The sequence below is a fragment of the Dunckerocampus dactyliophorus genome, chromosome 9 (assembly GCF_027744805.1).
Source record: "Dunckerocampus dactyliophorus isolate RoL2022-P2 chromosome 9, RoL_Ddac_1.1, whole genome shotgun sequence".
Taxonomy (NCBI): domain Eukaryota; kingdom Metazoa; phylum Chordata; class Actinopteri; order Syngnathiformes; family Syngnathidae; genus Dunckerocampus; species Dunckerocampus dactyliophorus.
Genome location: NC_072827.1, coordinates 29,136,794 through 29,161,648, shown reverse-complemented (window position 1 = coordinate 29,161,648; position 24,855 = coordinate 29,136,794). Strand labels below are relative to the sequence as shown.

Genomic DNA, 24,855 nt, shown 5'->3' with positions numbered 1-24,855 from the left:
GTGAATAGCAAGTAAAGCCATAGCAAGTAGGTATCATGGAAGGGAGAAGGTTTCTCTTTAAAGAGGATGAAGTAAATAAAATATGGAAACCTGGTTTGTGCTAAAAACAAACATTCAAAACATAAAAAAGTGCAAAAAATATGAGTGATAAGAGAGAATCAGACCAGAGAGGAAATATGAGAAAACTGATTTATGAAAAAGATGGAGGGGGTAAAAAACTTAAAAACAGAGTGAAAGCTCCATTAAGAGTCGGTCCAAGGTTTGCCTCTTTGATGCTGGCTGTGGGTGATTAGTTAGTGATGGGGCTGTCTTGAGAACTACTCCATCTTTTATGACGGGAGCTTAATGGAGGTGCTGTGCCCTCGCCAATCACATTTCCCTTCTGTCAAATATGCACCGGGCCCAAAAAAAAAACCCAAGTTCACCCCAAAATGTTACACAAGTTCCGTCTCTGTCTTGGAGTAAGCAAACAAGAAGAAATCTAAAAATGACACACATCAAATCTGAGCGCTCACGTCAGCACACCTCTGCTGTGTTCTCCGTCATGCAACAACACATCCATCTATTATAGATTACAGGGAAGACGGAGAGTGACAAAAGGTTCTGACAGAGAACTCTTTGTGCCTTTTGTCTCCTTCCCTGAAGTAGCAGGGAGTCATCTGACAAACTTTACATCTTTGTTCCCGCTCTCCTGTCTCCACCAACTATCTGGGGCGCCGTCATCTTGTAGCGGATGTGATGCTGTATTGGCAAAAAAATAATAATAATAATACAAATTTGAAGCCTGTATGAGACACCCAATACCGTGTTCTGCCACGGTAATGGGAGCTAATGCCGCAGTTCTGGGAAACACACAATGGGTTTCTTCTTCCGTGTGGATTATGATGGGGTGAGGAGCTTGAGTCAGGCGGGAGCGTCCAGTGACGAGCCACAAAGCTGTCATTGTGTTTGATCCACCCGACTACTTGTGAGATAATTATCATATGAGGTCCGCAAAAGGTTCAACCGACACAACTGGAATCTTCTTGTTAGTTTCATTTAAATCAAAAGGCTTCTTGCCATGACCTGGACCACTAATCTGCAGACATACTGCGTATGATGCATATTCAATGGACAGCCACCTCATTGTGTTACTTGACCCACTGTCCTCCCTCCCTTCCTTCGACTCGTCCTCCCCCACTTCGTAGTCTCTATTAGACATGTGACCGATTACAGTTGCTGTGGGCCGTAAGGGTCAGCACACTTCCTCAGGCGAATGCACTCAAGAGGATCCTTGACTAACGTTACTGGCTAGTGGACCTTCAAACGCTGAATGTAGCGTCCGAGGTAGAGTCTCACAACAACTTTTAAACATCTTCGATCATTTGTCACCTCTGTTTCGTTAACACCTTTAACCCTTTCGTAACTTCCTTTATTTCTTCTGTCTTTGCTCGGATGGAACTTATTATTGATGCAGACTTCCCGATCGGCCATTCAGACGCCATCTTTGTACTTTGCGATGAGTTCTTTTTTTAAAGGAAACGTATGATACACATTTGTTTTTAATCAAATTGATGACACTCGCAAACTTTCTTTGGCTCAATAAAAAATGGACGCAGACTAAGTCAGCAACGCATAGGGTGCTTTGTTTGGCCACTTGATCCCACAGAATGATGTCATACGGGGCAAACTGACACGTTTAACAAAATGTTGTACGATAACAGGAGGCTAAATTTTGGCAAATATTTTCGAGCGAATCATACAAAAAGTAGGTGTTCAAAATCGGAAGTTTGACTGTACTGGCCCGCATATACGACGAACTGGATAAAAGATGTCCCCTCTTTTTCATGACCCGTATTTTGGTACAAATATGTTTTAAAAATTAATCTTTTTGAAAATCAGCTTGTCAGTATCACTAAAATAGAAATTGGAAGTTTGCAGCAAAAAACAATTGGACGATTGTTTAATGACTGCTTCATTGATCACCGTTACCTTAAAATTAGCATCCTACCTCCTCGTCTGTTTTCCAACTTGCTAGCAACCCTTGACACACATTTCCTCCCCCACCGACGGGTCTCGTTGTTGCGGTTGCATCTCTCCATCTCAGGTACAAAAGGTACAAGGACAGGTACAAAAACTGACTCACTTGGGGAAAAATAATTTGGCGCCACCTGTTGGTTTACATGTATAAGTTTGTAGACCTTGAATATAAGACGACCTGTCTTTTCACCTTTTTCTAGCAGGAAAATAGACTTGTGTTTTGGTCAATACAGTACTCCCCATACAGTAAAGTACGCCCCATATAAAATAGAATAGAATTGAGCCATTCAAGGGCATTCTGTGCCTTATCATCAGTCATAACCCCCAAAAAACACACACACCAAAATGCTAAATAAAGGAAAATAATAAGAAAAAGGCAAATTGGGTTTCGCAGAAGTAGCCCTCAACCTCGATACGAGAGCAAGACATGCTGTTTATCACACTGTCTACATCGCATAAACAACCGTACTAACGGTCTACAATGGGACGGATGCTCCAAAGCTAACGATGCCACTTCTGACACCATATGGCGTGGAACTCTTTTATCACTGACCAGAGCACTTCAGTGCCAGACTCTATGGCATGGTAGTCAAGTTGCTAGCTACTGTAGCCCTGTTGTAGCCCTCGTGCTGGCACACTTCACCACAGAGGGTGTTCTGCTTGTTTGGATTCTGCATTATTTTTCTACTTCACTGTACATCCCGGACTGGGACTCTCAAAAAGTACTGCTTCAGCATGATCCCACTTCTGACGCCACAAATAACACCTCCTCCAAAAGAGGTAAAAAAAATATGGTTCTACACTAGAAGGAATCAAGAACCCAAACAAACTGATCTGCATCCATGTCAAACATGCGTATGTACACGGTTCCGTCATTGAACTTAATAATAATATTCCAATATCTATGGAATGGACTCCTTTTGTGTTGCTGTTTCTGATCGTGAGACGACATCACAAGAATGCCTGCTGTGCATACTTTTACTGTCTTGGAGATGTTTACACTATCACTGACTGTTCTTGTAATGTTGCTTTTCAAAGCGACACAAATGCACCAGTGGGAGGTCTGTGTAGGTTGAATGAGCCCTTTTAAGGAAGCTAATGAGCTTAGCGCGAGAGGCTGATCAGCAATCAGAGGAAGCTGGCCCACATGGTTGATGTACATCTGCTTATCTAGTCTTTGACAGCAAATGTGCGCTTCACTCACCGGTGGGCTGAACGCGGAGCTGTGTCTTGTCGCTCTGTTTGCGGGTCATGGCAAACCAGCTGCCATCAGGGTCCTGAATCCACTCGGCAGCCTGGCAGTACAGCAGGCCCTGGTCCACCGGCTGCAGCTTGTGGATGGTCAGTCGGTAGGACGTGGCGCTGGTTTTGTCCAGTCTGAGGTCCCCTGCTGCCATCCTCTGGCGGTACGGACCCCCGGACCGTAGAACAAAGTCCTTTGACAGGGTAAGCAACTCTTGTGTGGCGGATGTCGTGTCATCTGGGGCCTTCAGGTACCAGCCCACTGATAAGTGTGTGTGTTGCATTGTGGTCCTGGACACTTCACAGGTAAGTTGTAGTGTATCACCTTCCACTTTGGACAGAGTCTGGGCTGGAGCTGTTACTGTCAACGAGTCAGCAATAACTGCAAGAAGAAGAAAAAACAGGGGCGTTAATTGAAAGCAGGCGATAATTGGAGAGAGGCTGTTCATGTAATGCTGGTCATGACAACTCTTTGACCACATGATAAGTTATTAGCAAGTATATTGAGCAACACAGCAGCAACAGAGCCAATGTTGTAATAGCGGTAAGGAGCAAACTGCTCAGCTAGCACTAACACCGCTCATGAATTCACTGTAAACAACAGTACAGCAAGTGAAACACATGACTATCACACCAACAGCGGAACCTTGCAAGCGACATTTTGAAGTGCACGCAGAGGTACAAAAAGTTGGTGGATTCTGACCATCCACCCGGTCTTCAAATGTATCTACTGCCCTCTTGTGGAGTTAACAGAAAGAACTACATCAAGGGGGTTTCCTACAGCCACAGCTGTAAATGTTTTTCGACTCCACGCTAATTAGAGGCATTGTAGACCACACATCCGGCGACCATGCAGTTAACTGAACAAAAGTGTTAACTGGAGCAATCGCGGTATGAATTAAACCAAGACTTTGGTCCAGTTTGCTGCAATGCTCTGATACAATATAAAAATACAAAGATACAATCACATGCAGTTATAGTTTGCTGAGATACAAATACACCCTATTAGATGTTGTACCGTACAAATTAAGTGTGCTGAAAAGAAGTTGTTGTAGGTTAGAATTACCCATTTCTCTCACAGCCCATAAAGAAACGGAGCGATGCTGCTGTTAAATGTACCGGACTCCCTTGCATACACAGCCGCGCACAAATTAGGGGTTTTGTCTTTTCACGGTGCAAATAAATAGGCATGCAGATCAGTAGCGTCATGAACTGACATTTGTGGAGGAGGAACGGGTGTTGTATTATTTTTTTTGTGGGAGGCGCGTGCCCTCCATATCCTGGTTCCATCTTCGTACGACTTTCACATGTTGTTGTGTGCTGACATCTCACACCAGCACACGCCTCCACAGAGATGCATATGTGGATTAACATAGGTCATGAACGAGGACGAGATGCGTTCAGTAAAGCCTCAAGCATTTTGCAAAAGTGTGCTTGTATGTTGTAATCTATGGACGGAATGACCCTAACACTGACTGTATGAGGTTGAATGTATTACTGTAATAGATTGCATATGCATGTGCTTATCTGCAGACGTGACGATAGAATGTAGACGTGTGCAATGTTTAGTGTACACAATTTAAGATGGTGTGACAACAAATTAATAGAGCAGGGAGAAGCTGAGAGATTTGTAGTGTATTTAAAGCAACAATATGTAACAACGCCTTAAAGTAACACCTTTAAAATCACAGTGATGGGTCCCTGACTTGTAAAGAGAAGAGCAACATCTCTATGATTACTGAGGCCACCACAGAAAGAGAGCTTTAGTGCTCTGACATCTTTATAGACCAGCCAGGACCCCACAAGACAATATGACAAGAGCCACAACACATCATCTTAAATACCACAGTTCCTCCTATCGTGTTTCGTTATTGGTTTCTTGATTACTCATAGGCAGAGAGAACCTGGTTTTAGGTGTTCTGAATAAAAAAATTAAAAAAAAAAAAAGCAAAATCATCCAACTTTGCACTGTCTACAAAGGCAAATAACCGCCAAAGTCTGGGGCCGTAGGCAACCTCTTGTAGTAGCTTTTATGAAAGCTCTAAAATGGTGGTTGGTACATTTGAATTATCATGAATCCAGCAGCGTTTTATACCTCTGCATGCGCTTTAAAATGCCGCATTTTATTTTCATTGAGGGTTTTTTTGTTCGTATAATTTATTGTTTTTTTAAAGCTCTTGTCATTCCACTTACAATGTTAAATATTCTTGAGAAATTAAAGTTTACTGCTTTTGATACGGTATACTCTCATTATTATGTCATGTATTATCATTACATTCATGCCAAATAATCTCAAAATAATGTTGACAATAATATCGTTTATCGGCAGTAATTGGTAATACAACTATCGTCCAGCAAAATTTGCTATCGTGACAAGACTAGTCATACTAAATGTTACTACAGGTTATTTGTTTGGGAAAGGTTGTGCTTGTGTATTCACGCAGATGACGATTAATTGGGGCATGGCATCGAGAGCAGAGGTCGTTATTAGAGGCAACACAGTGCTATGACTGAATGTTATTGTGTACAGTGTGATTAAGGCCAATTTATAGTAAAAACAAAACAAAAAAAGGAAATACAAATAAAATAAAGCATCCTTATATGCTGTATATAAAGAGAGACTGAGTTTTACTGGCACATGAGAAATGTCCGAAGTGCGGCCCCGGGGCCATTTTGGGCACACAGCTAGTTTTGTATTGACCATCGGAATATTGTAAAAATAAAATTTGTTTTACTCTAAAAGTGCCCATAGGTATGAATGTGAGTGTGAATAGTTGTTTGTCTCTATGTGCCCTGAGATTGGCTGGCGACCAGTCCAAGGTGCACCCCGCCTCCCGCACAATGTCAGCTGGGATAGGCTCCAGCATACCCCCGCAGATAAATTAGGATAAGCGGCATAGAAGACGGATGGATGGATAAAATTAATTCATTATTACATATCACACTAATTTGCTTTGTCACCTATGACCCAGATAGTGACCAAAAAGACAAGATCACAGGTACAAGCGGCTGAAATGAGTTTTCTCTGTAGAGTGGCTGGGCTCTCCCTAAGAGATAAGCTGACAAGCACTGTCATCCGGGAGGTACTCTGAGTGGAACCGCTGCTCCTCCGCATTGAGAGGATCCATATGAGGCGGCTCTGGCATCCAGTCAGGATGTCTCCTGGACGCCTCCCTGGGGAGGTGTTCAGGGCACGTCCGACCGGTAGGAGGCTTCGGGGAAGACCCGGGACACGTTGGAGAGACGATGTCGCTCAACTGGCCCGAGAACCCCTCAGGGTCCACCAGGAGGAGCTGAATGAAGTGTCCTGGGCTTGAGCTCACATGTTGTATTTCAGAATGCATTTCTTTCTACTCTTCTTTCATTATTAACTGAAAACCTGAATGAAAAGCAGGCTTGCGGGCACCTCATGTGGTTGTGGGGGGCTACCTGGTGCCCGCGGGCACCACGTTGGTGACCCCTGGCTTAGAATACAGTATATTGACCTACACTGGACAAGTTTTAGCACCTTTAATGATCAAAATGTATCAAAGTGGCCCTTCATCATTCAGTGGAAAGCTTTTGGACACTCCTGCTCTACATGTAGGCCTTTTATGGGGCCCAAGTAAACACACAATTAGTAAAGTAAAATGACAAAAAAAAGCTGGGGTGTAAAGAAGTAAACTAAAAACAACAAAAAATAAAGTTGTAGAGTTTCAGGAAAACAGCATCACCTATTGTTTTATTGTCTTCGTCAGCGTTTTATGATGCCAGTGATGTTCTTTGTCACAATGTAAAGGCTTTGTCATTATTAGGCTCTTACACGTACTTTGTACATGAGACATATAAAGATATTTCTATTAAGACTACACACTATTAACTAAACATGACTACATGCACAAAAAGGCAATGACAACACATGCTGTGTTCATCTAAAAACAGGAGCTCCACCGAAAGAGAGGCCAGCCAGAAAGAGAAGCAGCACAAACTAGGCCAAAGTTAGACAGATCAGAGAGAAGAAGACAGACAAGCAGGGAGAGAAGAGGATCACAGCCGGTTGATGCATCTGGAGTGAGAAATGGCGCTAAAATAGATGTAGCAGAAAAGGCAACGTGGGCAATAAGGTGGGTTATAGTCAGCAGCTCTAATGAGGTGCTACATTCTGCTACTGTACATGAAGTACGTACATGAAGGAGAGCAATTTGCTGCAATTCTTCGACCATCTTCCCATCCTCGCTCACCTCAAGTGTGTGATTACAGCTATGTTAGTCATGGGTGCAGTAAAGCTTTTTCTGCTGATATACACCTTTGTTGCTTGTATGATATAATTACTAATATGGGACTCTAAGTAGGCCGGCGCCAGTGTTTATATGCAGAGGTTCACTTTATAATGCTTTCAGGCGAAGCAACCTTGCTCTCTTAAAGGAAAACTGCGCTTTTTTATTTTTAATTTTGTCCATCCACAATCCTTACATTGCGACATGAACGCACATCTTTCTCTTTTTTGTGTGTTCTAAAGATATAAAAACAGATAAAAAGAGACAGCCTGCAAAGACTGCTATTGTAACACCTCCAAAAACTTCCAACAAGGTTTTATGGTTTTATACACCTGCTGTGACCACGTAGTGACCACGTAGTAACGGGTACATTCATGATAACATGTAATACTTACAGTATTTTCTCATATTTTGGTCCTTTTAACAATTACCACAACTTCAACAAAATAAAAGCAAAATAAAAACAAAAAAACCCAGCAGCAGCTCCAAAATGTAGCTTTAACCCTTCGGTAGTCGCCTGAGGCGTTGTGAGTGTGTTGTGATGCGCTGCGGGTGATTGTGTGCTGAAGCTAGTCGCTAGCCGGCTAGTAGCTACCCAGTGTGGTGTGGCAAGGTGTCAATAAGCCAGTAACACAGTTCGATCGGCGTAACAATGTTAATAATAACAATGTTGCTGTAGCTTGTTTAATATGCATGTCACATTACATGCAAATGAAGAGGTTGTGGGTGCTTTTCTGGAGTGTTTTTCAGACGGCTTTATAGGCGGAAAAAGTGTTTCCTATTATTGCATTCTTAGCTCCGTCATTTGATCTGCTTTTATATCTTTGGAACGTACAGAAAAGAGAAAGACATATGTGTCTCACATAAGGATAGCGTGGATGATGGACAAAATTCCAAAAAAGTCCCTGCGTTTTCCTGGGCATTTGTGGGTCTTACTGCTGGGTAATCGAATTGATGTGGAACCATATTGGGATGATACCATCTTATGTTGCTGTTCCACAAATTAGTGTCGTCAAAATTAGGGACCCTGAGCAAGGAAGGATGGAAAAAAATAAAATACATTGTACATTTATTAAACATGCTAAGAAGATTTGGCAAAATGTCTTCATCACTTTGACTTGTTTAGTTTTTTGTGGAATTTTTGTGTGATTGTCAACTATGTAAAGAAGCATTTAATAAGAATCTTTCACTCATTCAGATCTAGGATGTGTTATTTTAGTGATCCTGTTATTTTTTTGACCAGTTTATTTTTGTTCATTTAGCCATTTTTATGCTTAAAAGCATACGTGCAAATTTGATTAAATGTGAATATTTTTGAAAAGCTACAAACGCTAACATTTATTTGCATATATTTGCAGCAACAACATTTTTAGTAAATAAAAATAAGAAAGCAGTCAAGCATAATTTGTTTGTAAATTAAATGAAGAAGAAGAAGAAGGAAGAAATGCTCAAAAAAAAAAAACATTTTAGTAACGTAAGAATGGATCTCAAAGCATTACATCAGAATGTTTTTTTTTTCAGATTTATAACAAAAAAGGTACAAAGCTCTTATTCAAAGAGAGGATTTGACGCCACACTTGAAAACAACCTGCAAAGTGTCCCTGAGTGTCCTGAGAAGGCCTATATGTATGATTGTCATGTATTATTATTATTTATCATCATCATCATCATCATTATATTATAGAAAACCCCAAATCCAGCCCGAAAGACCACAATAAAGCATTTCATTTCCCTACCTGAATAATGCTTAAATCTTAATGTAATACTTCTACACGTCTCCACGCAATAAAAGTCCGACTTGTCAGCTAGAGTGAGTGGCAGCCCACATAGAAATGGTACCACAACAACACACCTACGCTACAAGCTTCCGTTGCCATAGCAATACTCCCACATGATGCTAAAGCAAAGCATCACAGAGGGCAATCTTGTGCCCTCCCATCCCTCAGACACATATCCAATATTCCTTGTGAACCCTCTGCAAGTCCACCAGGACCGAAAGTTATCATCGCGCTGATGCTTCAAGCCCCTTGGCCTCACTCCTTACACAGCCATTTAACATTGTGACGAGGTCTAAGTCCCCTTAGCCAATCAGAGAGACTTTCACTCAATCTCAACATTTGTGAGGGTCGGACTGAGGCTGTGGAGATCTTGCAATATCCCCACTGACCTCAATCTGGGGAGGATTAGGAACAGAATGAGATGGCATTGCCGGGCACAAACACACACTTTATCCTGTCACTTGAGAGAACATACAGTTCACTATCGGACTATCCCGCCACCTGATCCATAACCACTGTGTGTCATACTGGGGTGTCAACCTGAAGCCTGGTGCTAATCTAAATGTCATTTTTACCGACTGTGGGGGCAAATGCAGTGCTCCCAACTCCTCACAATTATTCTACAAATGATAACTTATTAATGCAACGTCCAAATTTTAACACTGGAAACTTATTGTAGTGTATTACAAGACTTTATAAAACATACACTATGTCTATTTGTATTCTCAACATTAACTTTTTCAATAAGCTTTCTATGCTGACTGACTGGGAAGTCACATGGTTCTACTTGTGTTAAAATGATTGTTTTAAATTATGAGTAGGGATTGTAGCACGACATGAGGTAATAATGGTGCATTATGTAAAATCCAATCCATTTTCACATCGTGAAACAATGCCACATTTTGAATGAAAAATCTAAAATGCATTTTGCAGAAACTTGTGAGACATTGCAAACGTTCTTACAAAATACGGACGCTGCACTTTTTTATGACAAAATTTTATTACAAAATACGACAAAATGTGGTATTGCATAGTAAGGTGAAAAAATGTTGCATTGTTACATAATGGACCATTCTTGCAATCCATTCTTGCAATGTGGTGCTATATATTTTTTTCCCCAAGCTGATACAGATAACTTCCTAATTCTCAAGACCGATGCCACTAACTTTCTATTGTTAAGTTTATCTGTATTATTCATATATATATATATATATATATATATATATATATATATATATATATATATATATATATATATATATATATATATATATATTTAAATCAGAAAATGTCCTTCCTTTTTAGCATCTTATGTATTAGCTGGCACTGTTACGTCGCCCGTCTATGATGTCATCAGTGGTTGACTCTCACAAACGTTAACACAAAACATGTTTTTATATTTTATAACCCCATGCGTGAAATAATTCCACTGTTCCCAAAGACACTGTGTGGCAGTGAGACACCACAAAGACACCGTATGAGTTACTTGTTGAATTCAATCGTGTTTCTCACCTTCTTTTTTCAAAATGCTGGCACTTGCAACTTTTTTTGGCTCCGTTTTGGGTTACAGTATTTAGGTGAGAAACACGATTGAATTCAAGAAACAACTCATGTCAAAACAGGAAGGTGGTGGTGGTGATCTCGCTGCCACATTAAGGATCAGGTTTGTTTTGAGTGCACCTCAACTTTAAATCTGGGCTCCCTTGTCAAGTTAATTGTCAGCAGGTTCGGAGGACATGTCATATACTCTATCCAACAACAACATGCCAAAAATGACTCAAAACGTTGACCATAAATCCAATAATTTCATTCGGGATTTAGTAGGACGCACATCATCCGAATGAAACTCCACTACGCAGTTGATGCTGATCATATTTTTACTTTGAGATTAGCGTAAAAAAAAAAAAAAACATTCCGGGTGTTATTCAGTCTTTTAGACACACACACACACACACACACACACACACACACACACACACACACACTTCCCTCCTGTTGTAAGTCATCTACAAGTTTTATATTTTTACTTTAATCTTGCCTCCTGACCAATCCGCTCCCTGAAGTGAGTGATGCTGATCGTCGCTGAAGCTGCCCCTTTCAAGTCCACACGCACGAAGATGTAGTGCAAATGTGGGCGGAGAGAAAGAAGCAAATACATCAGGGAAAAAAGCAAATATATGCAATGTGACCTGTACAGTCTATTCCATGCATGTAAACATCTCTTGTCACTGTGTTGAATGCATATTAAAGTAAGAGGAATAGGCAATGAAAGAATTCAGTGTGTGCATGTCAAGGTTGATGGCAAGGCGACATGTGTGCTTTTGTTTGTTTTGTTTCACCCCCCCAAAAATCTCTTTTCTCTCCATTGGTGTATAATTTATTGGATAGCTGCCGTACACAACCAACAGGCTCAAACACAGTACAGAGTCAAAAGCATGATGCAGTCACTAGTGCTGTCAAGAGATTAAAAAAAATGGAGATATTAATTATGATCTGTAATGAATTGATCTGATCTCTTATGAAATCTCGTATAAATACCTCACCTCGAGGTATTTTCGATGCATTCACAACTCTCACGTGCTCTTCCATTTTCAAGTCTCCTCTCCACTTCTCACCGCTCCTCACAGTAGAGATCAAAAATGTGATTAATGCGATTTTAAAAAATGATGCACTAAATACAGTATGTAAAATGACTGTAATTAATTAATCACAATTAATGCTTTAATTTGACAGCCCTAGTAATAACACCAAGTAGGTAACACCAAACTATTACGTCACAGCAGGGGTCTCCAACTGTCATCACTATTACAGCTACTTTGAGAAAAAAACAAAGGAGAGGTGAGCTCCAACTCTCATGCTCCTTGCATATAGATGATCTTTGACTCGTGCTTTTGCAGGAGGTCCTTAAAACAGCAGTGCGGTCCTGTCATATCGAGGGTCTTTGACTAGTACTTTTTTCCTGTATGTCAACACCGTCATCAAACACCAAATGAGACAAACATTTATCAGACGTCCTTGCAGAAAACACTAACAAAACAAAAACAAAGGGAAGATTTGTTGCATGCTTTGGATGGGGAAAAAGAAGCACAATCGGGTGAACAAATATAAAAATTATATCTTGAAAGCCAGTAATCCAAATTGAAATCTTAACATAAAGGATTGCATTACATTGTTACAATGGGTTTAAAAAAAATTCTGTTTCAACTGGACAGTTTTTGTCACGAGGAACTAATGTGTCGCTTTTTGTGCAGCGTTACCATATCAGGCAAATTTAAGGGACAAAGGTGACAACGCAAAAATGTTTAAAAATGAATATCCTCTGGCAAATGTCATCTATACTTATTCAACACAGCAAAATGGCTTGATAAAAAAAACTGAATGGCACAAAAACGGGACCTCCTCATGGCTAAACTCCCCCTGCATTAAATGTCTTCATTATATTCGAGTTGTAGCCGTCTAAAATCATGCATTTTACAGTTCACACTCTGCTCCTTAAGCATACACTGCGTCTTTGTGATTGGTTTAACCTTCTGTGTGCTCTTTTGAAAAAGGTTAATAGGCGGCGAGTGCCTTAACACTTGTGTCGTTTGGGTAGGCCCGCAGCAGCACATCTTTAAAGGATGGGTTAGTAAAGTAAAGGAGGAGTGCAGGGGTTATTTCTACAACTCAGTGGGCTGCAGTTGCAGTTTTCGAACTTGTTGGAGGGGGCACGCTGGCCGGTTGTGACGCACCTCTCTTGCCATGTATAATGAGCTGCAACAGCCACGGGGGTCTCCTCCTTGCATGCTGCAGACGCTTTATGACTCACCCAAATAAAGCAGAATCAAGGAGAGCATTAAATGATGAGTGGCTCGGAATTCAATAAAAAAAAAAATGCGCACGCTGTGTTCTGAGAAAGTCTTGATGCAGTAAGGAGACAAAGACGTGTGATAATTGGCTGCAGACGAGCGAGAAAGCGAGGGAGGGACGAGGTGGAGCGAGCCAGTGAGGAGAAAATGGGACAGAGCTTAAAGAAGGATGACTGTGTGGTGACACCGGAAAGAAAGCTTTGGAGAGCCCTTTTTATTAAATAAAAAGCCCTCTTCCTTTTTCTCATCAACCTTTTCAGCCGTATCCCAGAACCCTCCGCCCCTTTTTGTCTGAGGCCCTGTCCACACGAGGACGCTCCTGAGATTTTTTTATTTTTTGACGGCTTGAAAAAAAATTGGTGACCTCACCGTGCAGAAACGGACCACTGAGTGAAAACGATGTAATAAACAAGGCACACCAACGTGTGGCGCTGTGAGCAGACGGAACCACGTGACACACCAAAACACAGAAGAAGAAAGAATGCACGCGCATAAGTCTGTCTTCCGCTTTCCAGGGCTCATCTAGACTTAGGAGAAGTGGAATCACTTCTGCAAGTCATTACGACAACAAAATATCAAAATATCGACTGGGATGAGTCATGTCCGTCCAAATATTCAGATATTATGTTGGCTTCAGGCCAGGTGACGGTGACGGGCAGGTCGGTGATGTCAACGTTTTGTTTAAAACGACGACGTTTCAGATTTTCAGTTTTCAGGTTTTCAAAAAATAGCGTTTCAGGACACCCAGAACACCATTTCCGTGTGGATGAGAGGCTGAAACGTTGAAATACTTTGCCGTTTTGGTCTGAAAACATTCCCGTGCGGATAGCTCCTCAGTGTGAAAGACCTCACACCTTCTGGACTGGAAAGAACATTCCAATGATCTCTGATAGAAAACGTTTAACCTGATACACGTTAAACACAAGAAGCCAACAAACTCCCAGTAATTGCAGAGACTTGGAGAAGGGGAAGGAATAATTCAACTCTGCTTCATCCTACTACTTTTCAGACATGCTGAACTGTCAACATTTGATTTCCAAAATAAATTAAACCATTATTACCTCACACCTAAACTGAAAATCTCATAGCAGCATCCCTAAGATTGCTCATATCCGCCCATGTTCTTCTTTTTCCGGGATTCCCGGGAATATTGGCTGTGCTGTGAAACCTCATTAATCAGACTTTGGATCGTACATATGAGGCGTTCAGCTCATAGCGCCTCATTTGTTAAGCATAGTCGCTGATCCATTTGTTTTCATTTGGGTCATTTGCTTGGTTCAACTTTCAAATCGGGCATGTTTGCATTAAGGAATGTATTTTTCCCCCTCACTCTGCGGTCCTGATTATCAAATTTTTAATGCTTTCACATTGCAGTATAAGTTCCACATAGTGAAATGAGAACTCACAACATACAGTGTATAGTGTTGCTTGTTTGTCACGTCATTCATTAGGCCCATTTAATAAAGCACAACTTGGAAGCAGGGTGAGAAAAACTAGCTTTTTTATGGGTATTTTCCCTTTTGAATGTTGACAATATTGACGTTTAAAGTATGGTACGGTGAGTACACCTGTCACATTTCGGCAACCATTATGTCATATGCTCTGATGACGCAACACACAGCCATTATTGTCTAAATAGCTGGCAACGCAAGTGATGGTGGTGGTCATGGTCTGAGGCTGCACAAGTGCTGCCGGTACCGAGGGGAGCTATGGTTCACCGAGGAGAAGAATGAACTCCGACATGCAGGATACTTGTGTATTTCCTACAGTCATGTAAGGTGGTGGTAGCGGTATGGTTTGAGTGCTGCCGGCACTGAGGAGCTGCGGTTCATTGAGGGGAAACTGTAGGTCAGACACAATTATCTTGGTACTCGCTCGTGTTGACAAAATGTTTGACAGTCATTTCTGTGTGCTGAGTCCTTTTCAGTGTATAAGTTCATCTTTACTGCTATGCAAGCTGTGCACACAATTTTTTTAACGGTTGCTAAAATGTAAGGAGTGTACTCACTTGTGTAAGATACTTTACCCGGACATCGTGATATAAAATGTAATTGTACTGACACTGTATGACGAGAGATAATAATTTGATATCACTATATTGACATTTGGGCCCAGCCCTAATGCTAATGTGACATTTATTTACTAAACCTTGAATGTCCTCAGCTATATGATGATCTAGAATGCCTTGTAAGAAGTCTGCAGCGTCAACATTGACAGCTTTGCACAGCGCTTGTGCACATCCTTGTGCAAACAAAGAAATCCCCTGTTATGCTTCCGTACGCATTCACTGTTGACCCAATTATACATAAGGGTTATTAACTGGCTCATTATTTTTTGGCCTTTTTTTCCTCCCCCTACACTGATTATATTGACTAAAATCGCTTTGTATGAATTCTAAACATCAGAAACCAATTAACTTGTTTGTTTGGAAAAGAAGCAACACGTTCCTGAAGAACAGCCGGCATAGATTTACTATAGCTGAGCATACTGATGAAGTATGCCATTAAAACTAAAAGTAGAGCGTGAAAATATAAACAGTTCCTAAAAATACAATAGAACAGTCTGCCTTTCTGGACGAGCGCTTGTGATGGATGCTGGTATTTTGCCGGAGAAGAGAGCATCATCAATTCACAAGGCTAATATCATACACAGCATCCTGACATACGTTCTCCAGAGCACGGTCGTGCCGTTATGTAACGTTATTTCCACCATGTATGATAATGGTGTGACATAACACTTAAGAACAGCAAACTGGTAGCGCTTCATCGAGGTTCCACTGATCATGCTCGTGTGTTGTATTATGGATGTAACCCCTGCTGAGGACCCATCGTACACTGCAGCCTCAAACCCAACCCCCACCCAACTTTTTGCCTGTTCCAGAGCCTCATGTCTCGTTTGGTATAATCTTTACTCTGTCTTTTTTTTTTAATCTCCTCCATGTTCACTCCTTATTTCTTTTTACTTCCAACTCCAGGGGGATAGGTGGTGGACTTCGCTTTTGTCAGACTTTGTGTTACACGCTCAGTCGTTTTGGTTGATGACCTGTTTGATTTCCCAGCCTCCGGGAGGAATGTCTGTTGGACCCGCAAAAACGCTAGTCAAAGATCCTCTATATCGGTGGTTCTCAACTGGTGGGTCGGGACCGAAAAGTGGGTTGCAAATCTTTGCTTGAAAAAAATAAAAATAATAATGTAATGATGACACGATGACTGTGAATACACCTCATGTTCTTGTCTGCGCTATCCGCTTGCTATGCAGCCGTGAGGTGTACGCCGAGTTTCTGGGCGGCTGTCAAGCTTGAGTGGAAAAGGGCAAACATCAAGTGGGGACTTGACGTGCAGCTGCAGATATCTGCTGGAGAAGAGCGCTGCAAAAAGAGACAGCTCACGCTGAGTTGAAAACAGTCCCTTAAAATTTAAGCTATATGAGAACTAGGGCCGGGCCATATGGACCAGAACTCATATCCCAATCATTATTTGTGTTGAATATCGATATACGATATATATGTCCTGATATTTTTTCCACAAAGTGAATTTAGACACTGTTTCATTCTAATTTAAAAAACCTCATAAAAAGATAGCTGGTAAAATAAAATAGTCCATTCTATTTTTGAAATAAATACAGAAAAAGGCAAATATAATCACCACTATGTAATCATCAATCTACTGTATAACAAACATTTAGCAATGCTCAATCCTCACTAATACCAAAAGCACAAAAGAACGAAATATGAAATAAAGTGCTCTGTTTAAGAGGAAATGTTTCAATGTCAGCAGCAACCCAAATACTTGGGGGCTTTTTGTTGCTTTAATGCCTGATTAACCATGTCTTTCACATTGTCATTGTCTCCATGTTCCACAGGAAAAGATGATGCACCATCATTTACATGGGCCGGGTTAGTAGTTTCCTTAGGTTTACCTTTCGGTGACCTCTGGAATGCTCGGTGTTAGCCTGTGCTTCCAAAGGCCAGTGCTAGCGGGAGATGACGCCTGTAGCGAGGCGTAGCTTTTCCAGAGTTACAGGGCAAATCCAGTCTATATCAACATGAATGATGTTTGGTTTTTTATATTGTGCTTAAAAGAAATATCAATATTTTTTAAATATCTATATCTTGACGAGCCCTAATGACAACTTTCAGAGTTTAAAAATTCCCTCAATTTGGGTCACCACTTGTCATTGAGGAGTGATGGTGGGTCCCGCAGCCAAATCAGTTGAGAACCACTGCTCTGTATGACAGCGGTACGCTGCTATTTTTAAAGAACATAATACAACATCACTAGTCAAAGATCCTCTATATCAGGGGTACCCAAACATCAGGTCCCGGGCCCGCCCACTTTCAGACGAAATGATTTAAAAAAAAAAAATTAAATGAAAAAAAAAATGTAATTTGTAAGTAACTACATCAAATTTCACGTCAATGCATTTACATTTTAGAAATATGGGCCATTATTTTATTCAAAAAATAATATAAAATTAGAAATCTCCCAGCTTTTGAAGGTTTATGTTTTGCCTCTTTGTGTTTTGGCGAGCCACGACCCGTCCGACTTTGTTTGACAGTACTTGAACGCACCACAGATTGACTACAATGCTGTTTTTTTTTTTTACATTTTTCTTTCACTTCATATTTACTACTATGTGGCAATGCATAAAAGGTAAGGTTTGATGACGTTAATGAATGCTAATGTGCGTATTTGTTCGGGGTGGTGCACCACCTCAAGTTCATTCATTGTAGCACACTGCCTGTTACCACACATCAGCGTTTTTAAGGAACTACTGCAAAAATGCTACTCAACAATCCTCTATTACCCCTTCTCCACTGTGGCTGGTTAGAAGCGGGTTCAGAGTAGGTTTTAAGAGCTTTGGTTTTCCATTGTCATGGATCCGCAGGGGTGCTGAACTGGTATTTTTTGGTTCAACTCTGGCTCCAAAAGCTTTAACCGTTTGCATAATTCAAGATTCAAGAGTTTTACTGTCATATGCATAGTAAAACAGCAGTTATACTATGCAATGAAATTCTTATTCTGTTCATTCTCCCAAGAAAAGAAAGAAAACACAAGAAAGAAAAAGAACATAAGAAACATAAATACCAATAAATTAAGCAACAATTACAGAAGAGACAGAAGAGACATAATGAAGTGGGGGCTGTTGTTACCTCAAGGATATACCTGCCTGTTACCTCCAATTCAATTTTTTTTGTAAATATGAGAGTCAGGTCAGACTTTAATTTAGTCAGCACATGCCGTAATTCTACCGTCCTATGTGCAAATCTCTCAACATATTTTGTACCGCCAACCACAACCAACGTCTGTCAAACAATGCTGGGAATGAAGTGGAGGATTATTAAAATTGAAATTTGTTTGCACATTTCTTAAACTATTTGTTATGAAGGAGTGTTTCCACCATATACAAACTAAATATAAACATAAGTCACCATCTAGGTTTATTCCTTTAATCCACACTCATGTTACATTTACGTCGTTTTTTATGGTAATTTCTAGCATACAATCATGTATTGCATTTTATTTTGGAGAGCAGGAAGTGTTTAATCTCCGTGACAGAGCTGTGTTTGGTCACTGCTTCACGGTGACGTACATACTGTAGTCTTACTGTACAGAACAGTTATCCTTTACTTGAATATTACACAAATTAATAGCTGGAAATTAAATTATTGACTGCATGTAGTTTCTTTCTTTGTGACGTGAGGGCCGCACGGTAGCCTAGTGGTTAGCATGTTGGCCACAAAGTCAGGAGATTGGGAAGATCTGGGTTCAAATCTCCGTTGTGGAGTTTGCATGTTCTCCCACATTCCAAAAACATGCATGTCATGTATGAATGTGAGCGTGTTTGTCTGGTTCTTTGTCCATGTGTGCCCAGCGATTGACTGGCGACCAGTCCTCTCGCCCGAAGTCAGCCGGGACCCGAGACCCTAATGAGGATAAGCAAACACTGGTTCTGAATGAAATGTGCACCAACACCAAAGTTGGGGGTATACTGTATATAAAAAAGGGGTTTATGTGATAGCAGTGCTATGCTGTACTGCACATTAAAAAAAACAAAACTCTTGGGGATTGTTTGTGGACTTCGCTTTTGTCAGACTTTGTGTTCGGCGCTCGCAATCTTTTTGTTTGATTTCCCAGGCTCGGGAGGAATATCCTTCGTGGAGAACACGATCTATATGTGAGGCTACAAAGAGAATAATGATAAAAATAATCATCTTACACTTTGTGGCTCTTGTAGTTGAGGCGTGTCTTGAATGCGCCAAGCAGAACGACACTTCCTTTGTTCCTCATCATGTTTCCATGCCCGCCCCACCACCACCACACTTAAACCCCAATTATCTCTGTTCCCCCTGTCGAACGTCCTCGTCCCCCAATTGAACGCCTCAGCAGCACTCTGAGAGGCGGACGATTTGACGATCTGATGGATAATAATGATGACAGTGACAGGTGTAGGCGAGGCGCAGGCGTATTTACTCCTAATTGTGTTGCATCCTGCCCCCGTACGCCTGCTTGAGTCACATGCATCCTGGCTAAGTGATGCGGAGGATCGCCCCTGTCCTCTCGGCACTTCTATCTGTTTCACAGAGTAATTAACATTAATTGCCCTGCTGGCTTTGCCAAATGGCCACTTGCGTTGCACCAACACGCCGACGACACTTAGTCGGTGAAAACGGTAACCACTTCAGCTGTGGCTGAACATCTGCTGTGCGTTTACTTGCCAAAACATACTCATTAGTGCATTTCATTGACATTTTACATGAGATTAAACATGCAAGCGTTTAGCTTTCCTGCTTAAAGAAGTCAAAAGTCCACTTGTTGAAAGCAGCCAGATCATCAACAGCCCTGTCGATCATGAATGAAACGTTCTGATAGGCAAGGAGCGTCCTAAGTTAGGTCCCGGGGGGGGTTGACAAGCGTCACCCTTAGACGTCTGCCTCAAGCGATCAAATGTGCTTTATTCGCCTTCAAGGATCATGGTCTCCTTGCTGTCCTTCCGTCTAGCCCAGGGGTAGGGAACCTACGGCTCGGGAGCCAGACGTGGCTCTTTTGATGGCTGCATCTGGCGCTCAAACGTGATCAAATGTATTTTACTATTTTTCCCGCTGACATTTTAGAGTCAAACATTACAGAAATCACAGTGTTAAAAATGACGTTGAAAATATTAAAAGCTGTCAGACAACAAACTTGATAATGACTGGATAATGCGGCAGCCTACCCGGCGTCACTGAGATGTCAAGAAGTAAAACTCCCTCCTTTAATCAAATGTTCTGAAAAAAAACAAAGACGACACGGAGCACGGTGCAAAGCCATGCAGCACCAGAAGTCGCATTCATGAAAAGAAGTATTTTATTTATTATTGGACACCTTCAGGACAAGATCGCGGGTACAAGCAGCCGAAATCAGTTTTCTCTGTAGGGTGGCTGGGCTCTCCCTTAGAGATAAGGTGAGAAGAGCTGTCATCCGGGAAAGACTCGGAGTAGAACCGCTACTCCTCCGCATTGAGAGGAGCCAGATGAGGTGGCTTGGGCATCTGGTCAGGATGCCTCCCGGACGCCTCCCTAGGGACGTGTTCAGGGCACATCTGACCGGTAGAAGGCCTCGGGGAAGACCCAGGACACTTTGGAGAGACTATGTCTCCCAACTGGCCTGGGCACGCCTTGGGATCCGCCAGGAGGAGATGGACAAAGTGTCCGGGGAGAGGAGCGGCTCACAAATCAGGTCAGTTTCCATGATCAGCAGACAAGATCATCTATCGTACCATCCATTGACTAGTTAACAGAAAACGGTCCTTCCGTTTGACAACACGAATAATTGGGAATGACATAAGGCACTTCTTCCTCTTGTAATTAAACAGCCACATGCCAAGAAATAAAAGACGAAGCGCTGGTTGTCCTGTCCTGTTTACTGCGACATGTTTCTCTTTGTTGAATACGTTGTATGATGCCGCTATGAAGTCATGCTATTTACGTAGCGGATGGCGCTATCACGATGCTGCCTACACGCTGGCAAAACATCAGGATTCATCCTTCCACTTCAAACTGTTTCACCACATAACAGTGGCGGTATCAGAATATAACTGAGCTCCCGGCTATTTATCTTGGAAATAGCCAGGTGCTTGTAGCTGCTCTGTACTGTGCACGTAATTTAATCCTCATCACCTTTACTCTTCTTAACTGCATTTAAACACTCCGAACAACATCAAATGGGAGAGGATCAGCGAGTCGTAGCCTTTTTCACACAGAGCCTGAGCAGTAAAAATGATTCCGCAATGATGTCGCGCTAACAAGGGTCGGAGCAAAGCCAATGTGCAGCTGTGATTGTGCAGTGAAAACGTTGCTTGTGTTTGCCTTATTAATCCAGCACAGCTTGATTTCCATTGCCCCATTGGATTTGTATACTGAAGCAATCCCATAGAAATATGCAGATGCAGACTAACTGAGAATAGTTCTGTAATCTGTAATCTGTTTGCCAATTGGAGTGAGTAGGAGTAAGGAAAGTAAACTCCTCTACTCTTGAACCAACACACAGAAAAGGGTGAAAAATTGTCAAAACACACACCCCGACTGTGTTGCCTGTGATATCAGTTTTCGGACAAATACACTCCATGGTAGCGCTGTTATTAAACCCCAAAGTTTGACCCTATCAGTCGGATTCACTTGAAATTCCTACCACACTCTACCGCTTCCTTCCAAAGAGTACACAGGTTATACTTCACAGGATCAAAATGTACCGTCCAAACACAAAGCTTTCACTTCGTGTATGATGTAGACTAGGATTACGCTTCGGTGTAATCTGGCCACAAACGTTTTCCAGCGAGGACCAAATACTGACAAGTCAACACGATGTGAGGGTCCACTTTGATATTTTAGATTTGGTAAAAAATGATTTTAAAGAGACGTATACAGTTGAGCCTTGGTTAGCGTCATTAATTAGTTCCAGAAGGTCCAACATCCAACTCATCTGTTCCAGAGAGCCAAAAATGTAAACACAAAACACATTTTCATAGTTTTACATTACATGCAGAAAACAATTCAAAATGCATATCGATGCATACAAATGATGAATGAATGAAAATGATAATGAATATTTAAGGTTACTTTGACCTTCATTGAAGATGTGATTCTTTGCGTGACTGTTCCCAAAGACAGCGAGACCAACACCTTCCTCTTCAACGCCACCTTCCTGTTTTGCCGTGAGTTATTTCTCAAATTCAATAGTGGTTCTCACCTCAATAACCCAAAATGGAGCCAAACAAAGTTGCAAGTGCTCACATTTTGATAAAGAAGGCAAGAAACACTCTTGAATTCAACAAATAACTCGTGCCAAAAGAGGAAGGTGGCGTTAGAGGTGTTGACCTCGCTGCTACATCGTGTCTTTGGGAATAGTCACGTCTTCAGTGATGTTAAAAGTAACTTTATTAAAATTATAATCAGCAGATACCGCTGATAATGTTTTTCTTTCAGATTATTTTTGACACTTTCAACCTTTTTCTATACTACTACCCTGTAACACATTGATACAGAAATGCCCTACTTGACTTGAAGGACTCGCTTCACTTGTGTGTGCAAAGTCAAAACAATTGTCAAGTGTCAATTGTAAACGTGTTTTGTGTTTAACATTTTTGAGAGTCAACTGCCGATGACATCAGAGACAGGCAACATAGCTGACTTCCGGTTCCGGTTTCCATTATGTTAGCAAGCTAAGAATGCTAACAGGATGTTTTATGCTGAAAATACATAAAGAACTGAGTTGGACTCATGCAGTGTGTTAATAACACGGCAAGATGAGTGTCATATAGTACGCTGTAAATGTAGGCGGAATTTTGATGGAAATTTTTTCCGTAAACCGGAAAACACGCTAACCGAGTTTCCACTGCATGTATACAGCTTTGTGTTATTACTGGTTATTAGTATCGACGTATCTCTCATTTTCTCTCGCTGCATTGTGCTGTATTTTTCAAATTTTTGCCGAGTTTTTTGTCAATTTTATTTTTACAATGTGGTGTACTTTTGACCAACCTGGTTTTATAGCTCTTTGTCAGTCACGTCAACTCTCAACTCTCATCGACCGTTTAGCTTGTTAGCTTCGTACCTAGCGAGTGAGCCATGGTCATTAATGAGAGAAGGAGAGTCTTATTGTACCTGGAACTGATGCGTTACAACTCTTTTTATTGCAAATGTTGATTTGCAATAAAAAAAAAAAATCAGTGTGTGGAGACAGTGGCGTTATGATGCTAATTTTACCACAAGGGTGAGAGTACTACAATTGTGCTGCACCTAAGAAATTTGATATCTTTTCTTTGTTGCTATCTACCAGTTATTTCATTTGTGTATATGAAAAACAGGATATACAAAAGGACAATCAAGATTGTCTTATATTGGGGTCAGTGTGGTAATGTATTAGTAATAATTAAAGTACAGTACTTTCACGAAAAAGCATTATATGATTGCGATTGTACTTCATCACTAATGTGTGCATTCCGAACACAAAAGCGGCATTGGCGGGCTTCTACGTGATGCACTTTTCACAGGAGTTTCAGCACTTTGTTGAACCCTGCATGCGTTCGCTTTTCTAATTGAACAGCACGAGACGAAAGGTGCGACAAAAGGAGAAGAAGTGGGAGAGGAGAGGAGAGAAGTGAGAGCTGGTCCAAGAATAAAGTGGTAGGCTTTGTTATTGTAGCGGGAGAATGGCGACGTGGATTTAAAAGGCTGAGTGTTGCGATAAGAGAAGGATTCGCGGTGAGAAGACTCAAATATGAGACGCTGTTTATACAAAGGCACAAGAGGAGGATTTAACAAGATGCGTGCAAACACACACACACACACACACACAGAATAGGTGTACATACAATTATGACATTACCTCTCACTGAGGCCCAGCCAGGAAATGAGGCTGAGTGAGTGAGTTGAGAAGATGGAGAGTAAGTGGGAGATTAAATGGTGAGGCGTGAGGAGGGGTACTCTGAAGAGAGGTGGGAGTATGAAAGACAAATCTTTCTAAGAGCGTTTGAGGGGAGCTGTACGCAAAGCCATCGTTGACAAAAATCCTTCACAACATCAAAGATTTATTCCTCATGGCCAAGAAATAACGGCACCAAATACCCCTCCATTCAGCATCACCCTCCCTGCCATCTTTACCGGCTACAACTTCCTCCATCGGTACTCGCTAGGGATGTCCCGATGCACATTTTTTGGCTTCCGATCCAATTTTTTTTTTTATATATATATAGTCTTGCCGATACAATACTGATATTTTTGTTTTTAATAATAATTTTGTTACAAACATGAATTTGTGGAATGGAATATGGTTATGAAACTAGCTCTTCAAAGCATTAACAAATAGTGCAAGCAACCAGTATGACCAACAATATTGTTTGGCTTTTGTAACAAATCTCTGTGAGTCAGGTCCCTAATCCAATAAAAGTCCGTCCAATAAAAGGTCAAATTGGTAAAAATGGGCGTGCGAAATACTAGGGCAGGACTAATGATTTCACATGGTTATAGATCAATCTGTGGTGTGATTTTTTTTTAACAAACACACACACACACAGCTGCACTAAGCTACACTAAACTAAGCTAACCCCACTAGCTTCCATTCACGCTCCGTAGCAGGAGTTTCCAAGGTTTTTCGCCCCAGTTTCGACATGTTAATCAGTGTTTGTGATGAGATTCCGCCACAATTAAGCGTTCCGCCAGTGCGGGGGAATTAC

The 24,855-nt window shown here is 41.3% G+C and overlaps 1 protein-coding gene across 2 annotated transcripts in view; it reads right to left on the bottom strand.

Annotated features, from left to right (window-relative positions):
• igsf3 (immunoglobulin superfamily, member 3) overlaps window positions 1–24,855 on the bottom strand; it is a 125,531-nt gene that overhangs the window by 47,147 nt on the left and 53,529 nt on the right. For both annotated transcript variants that reach the window (XM_054786138.1, XM_054786137.1), the window contains exon 3: window positions 3,224–3,643. In XM_054786138.1, the coding sequence (XP_054642113.1) occupies window positions 3,224–3,643 (420 nt within the window). The remainder of the gene's footprint in view (window positions 1–3,223; window positions 3,644–24,855) is intronic.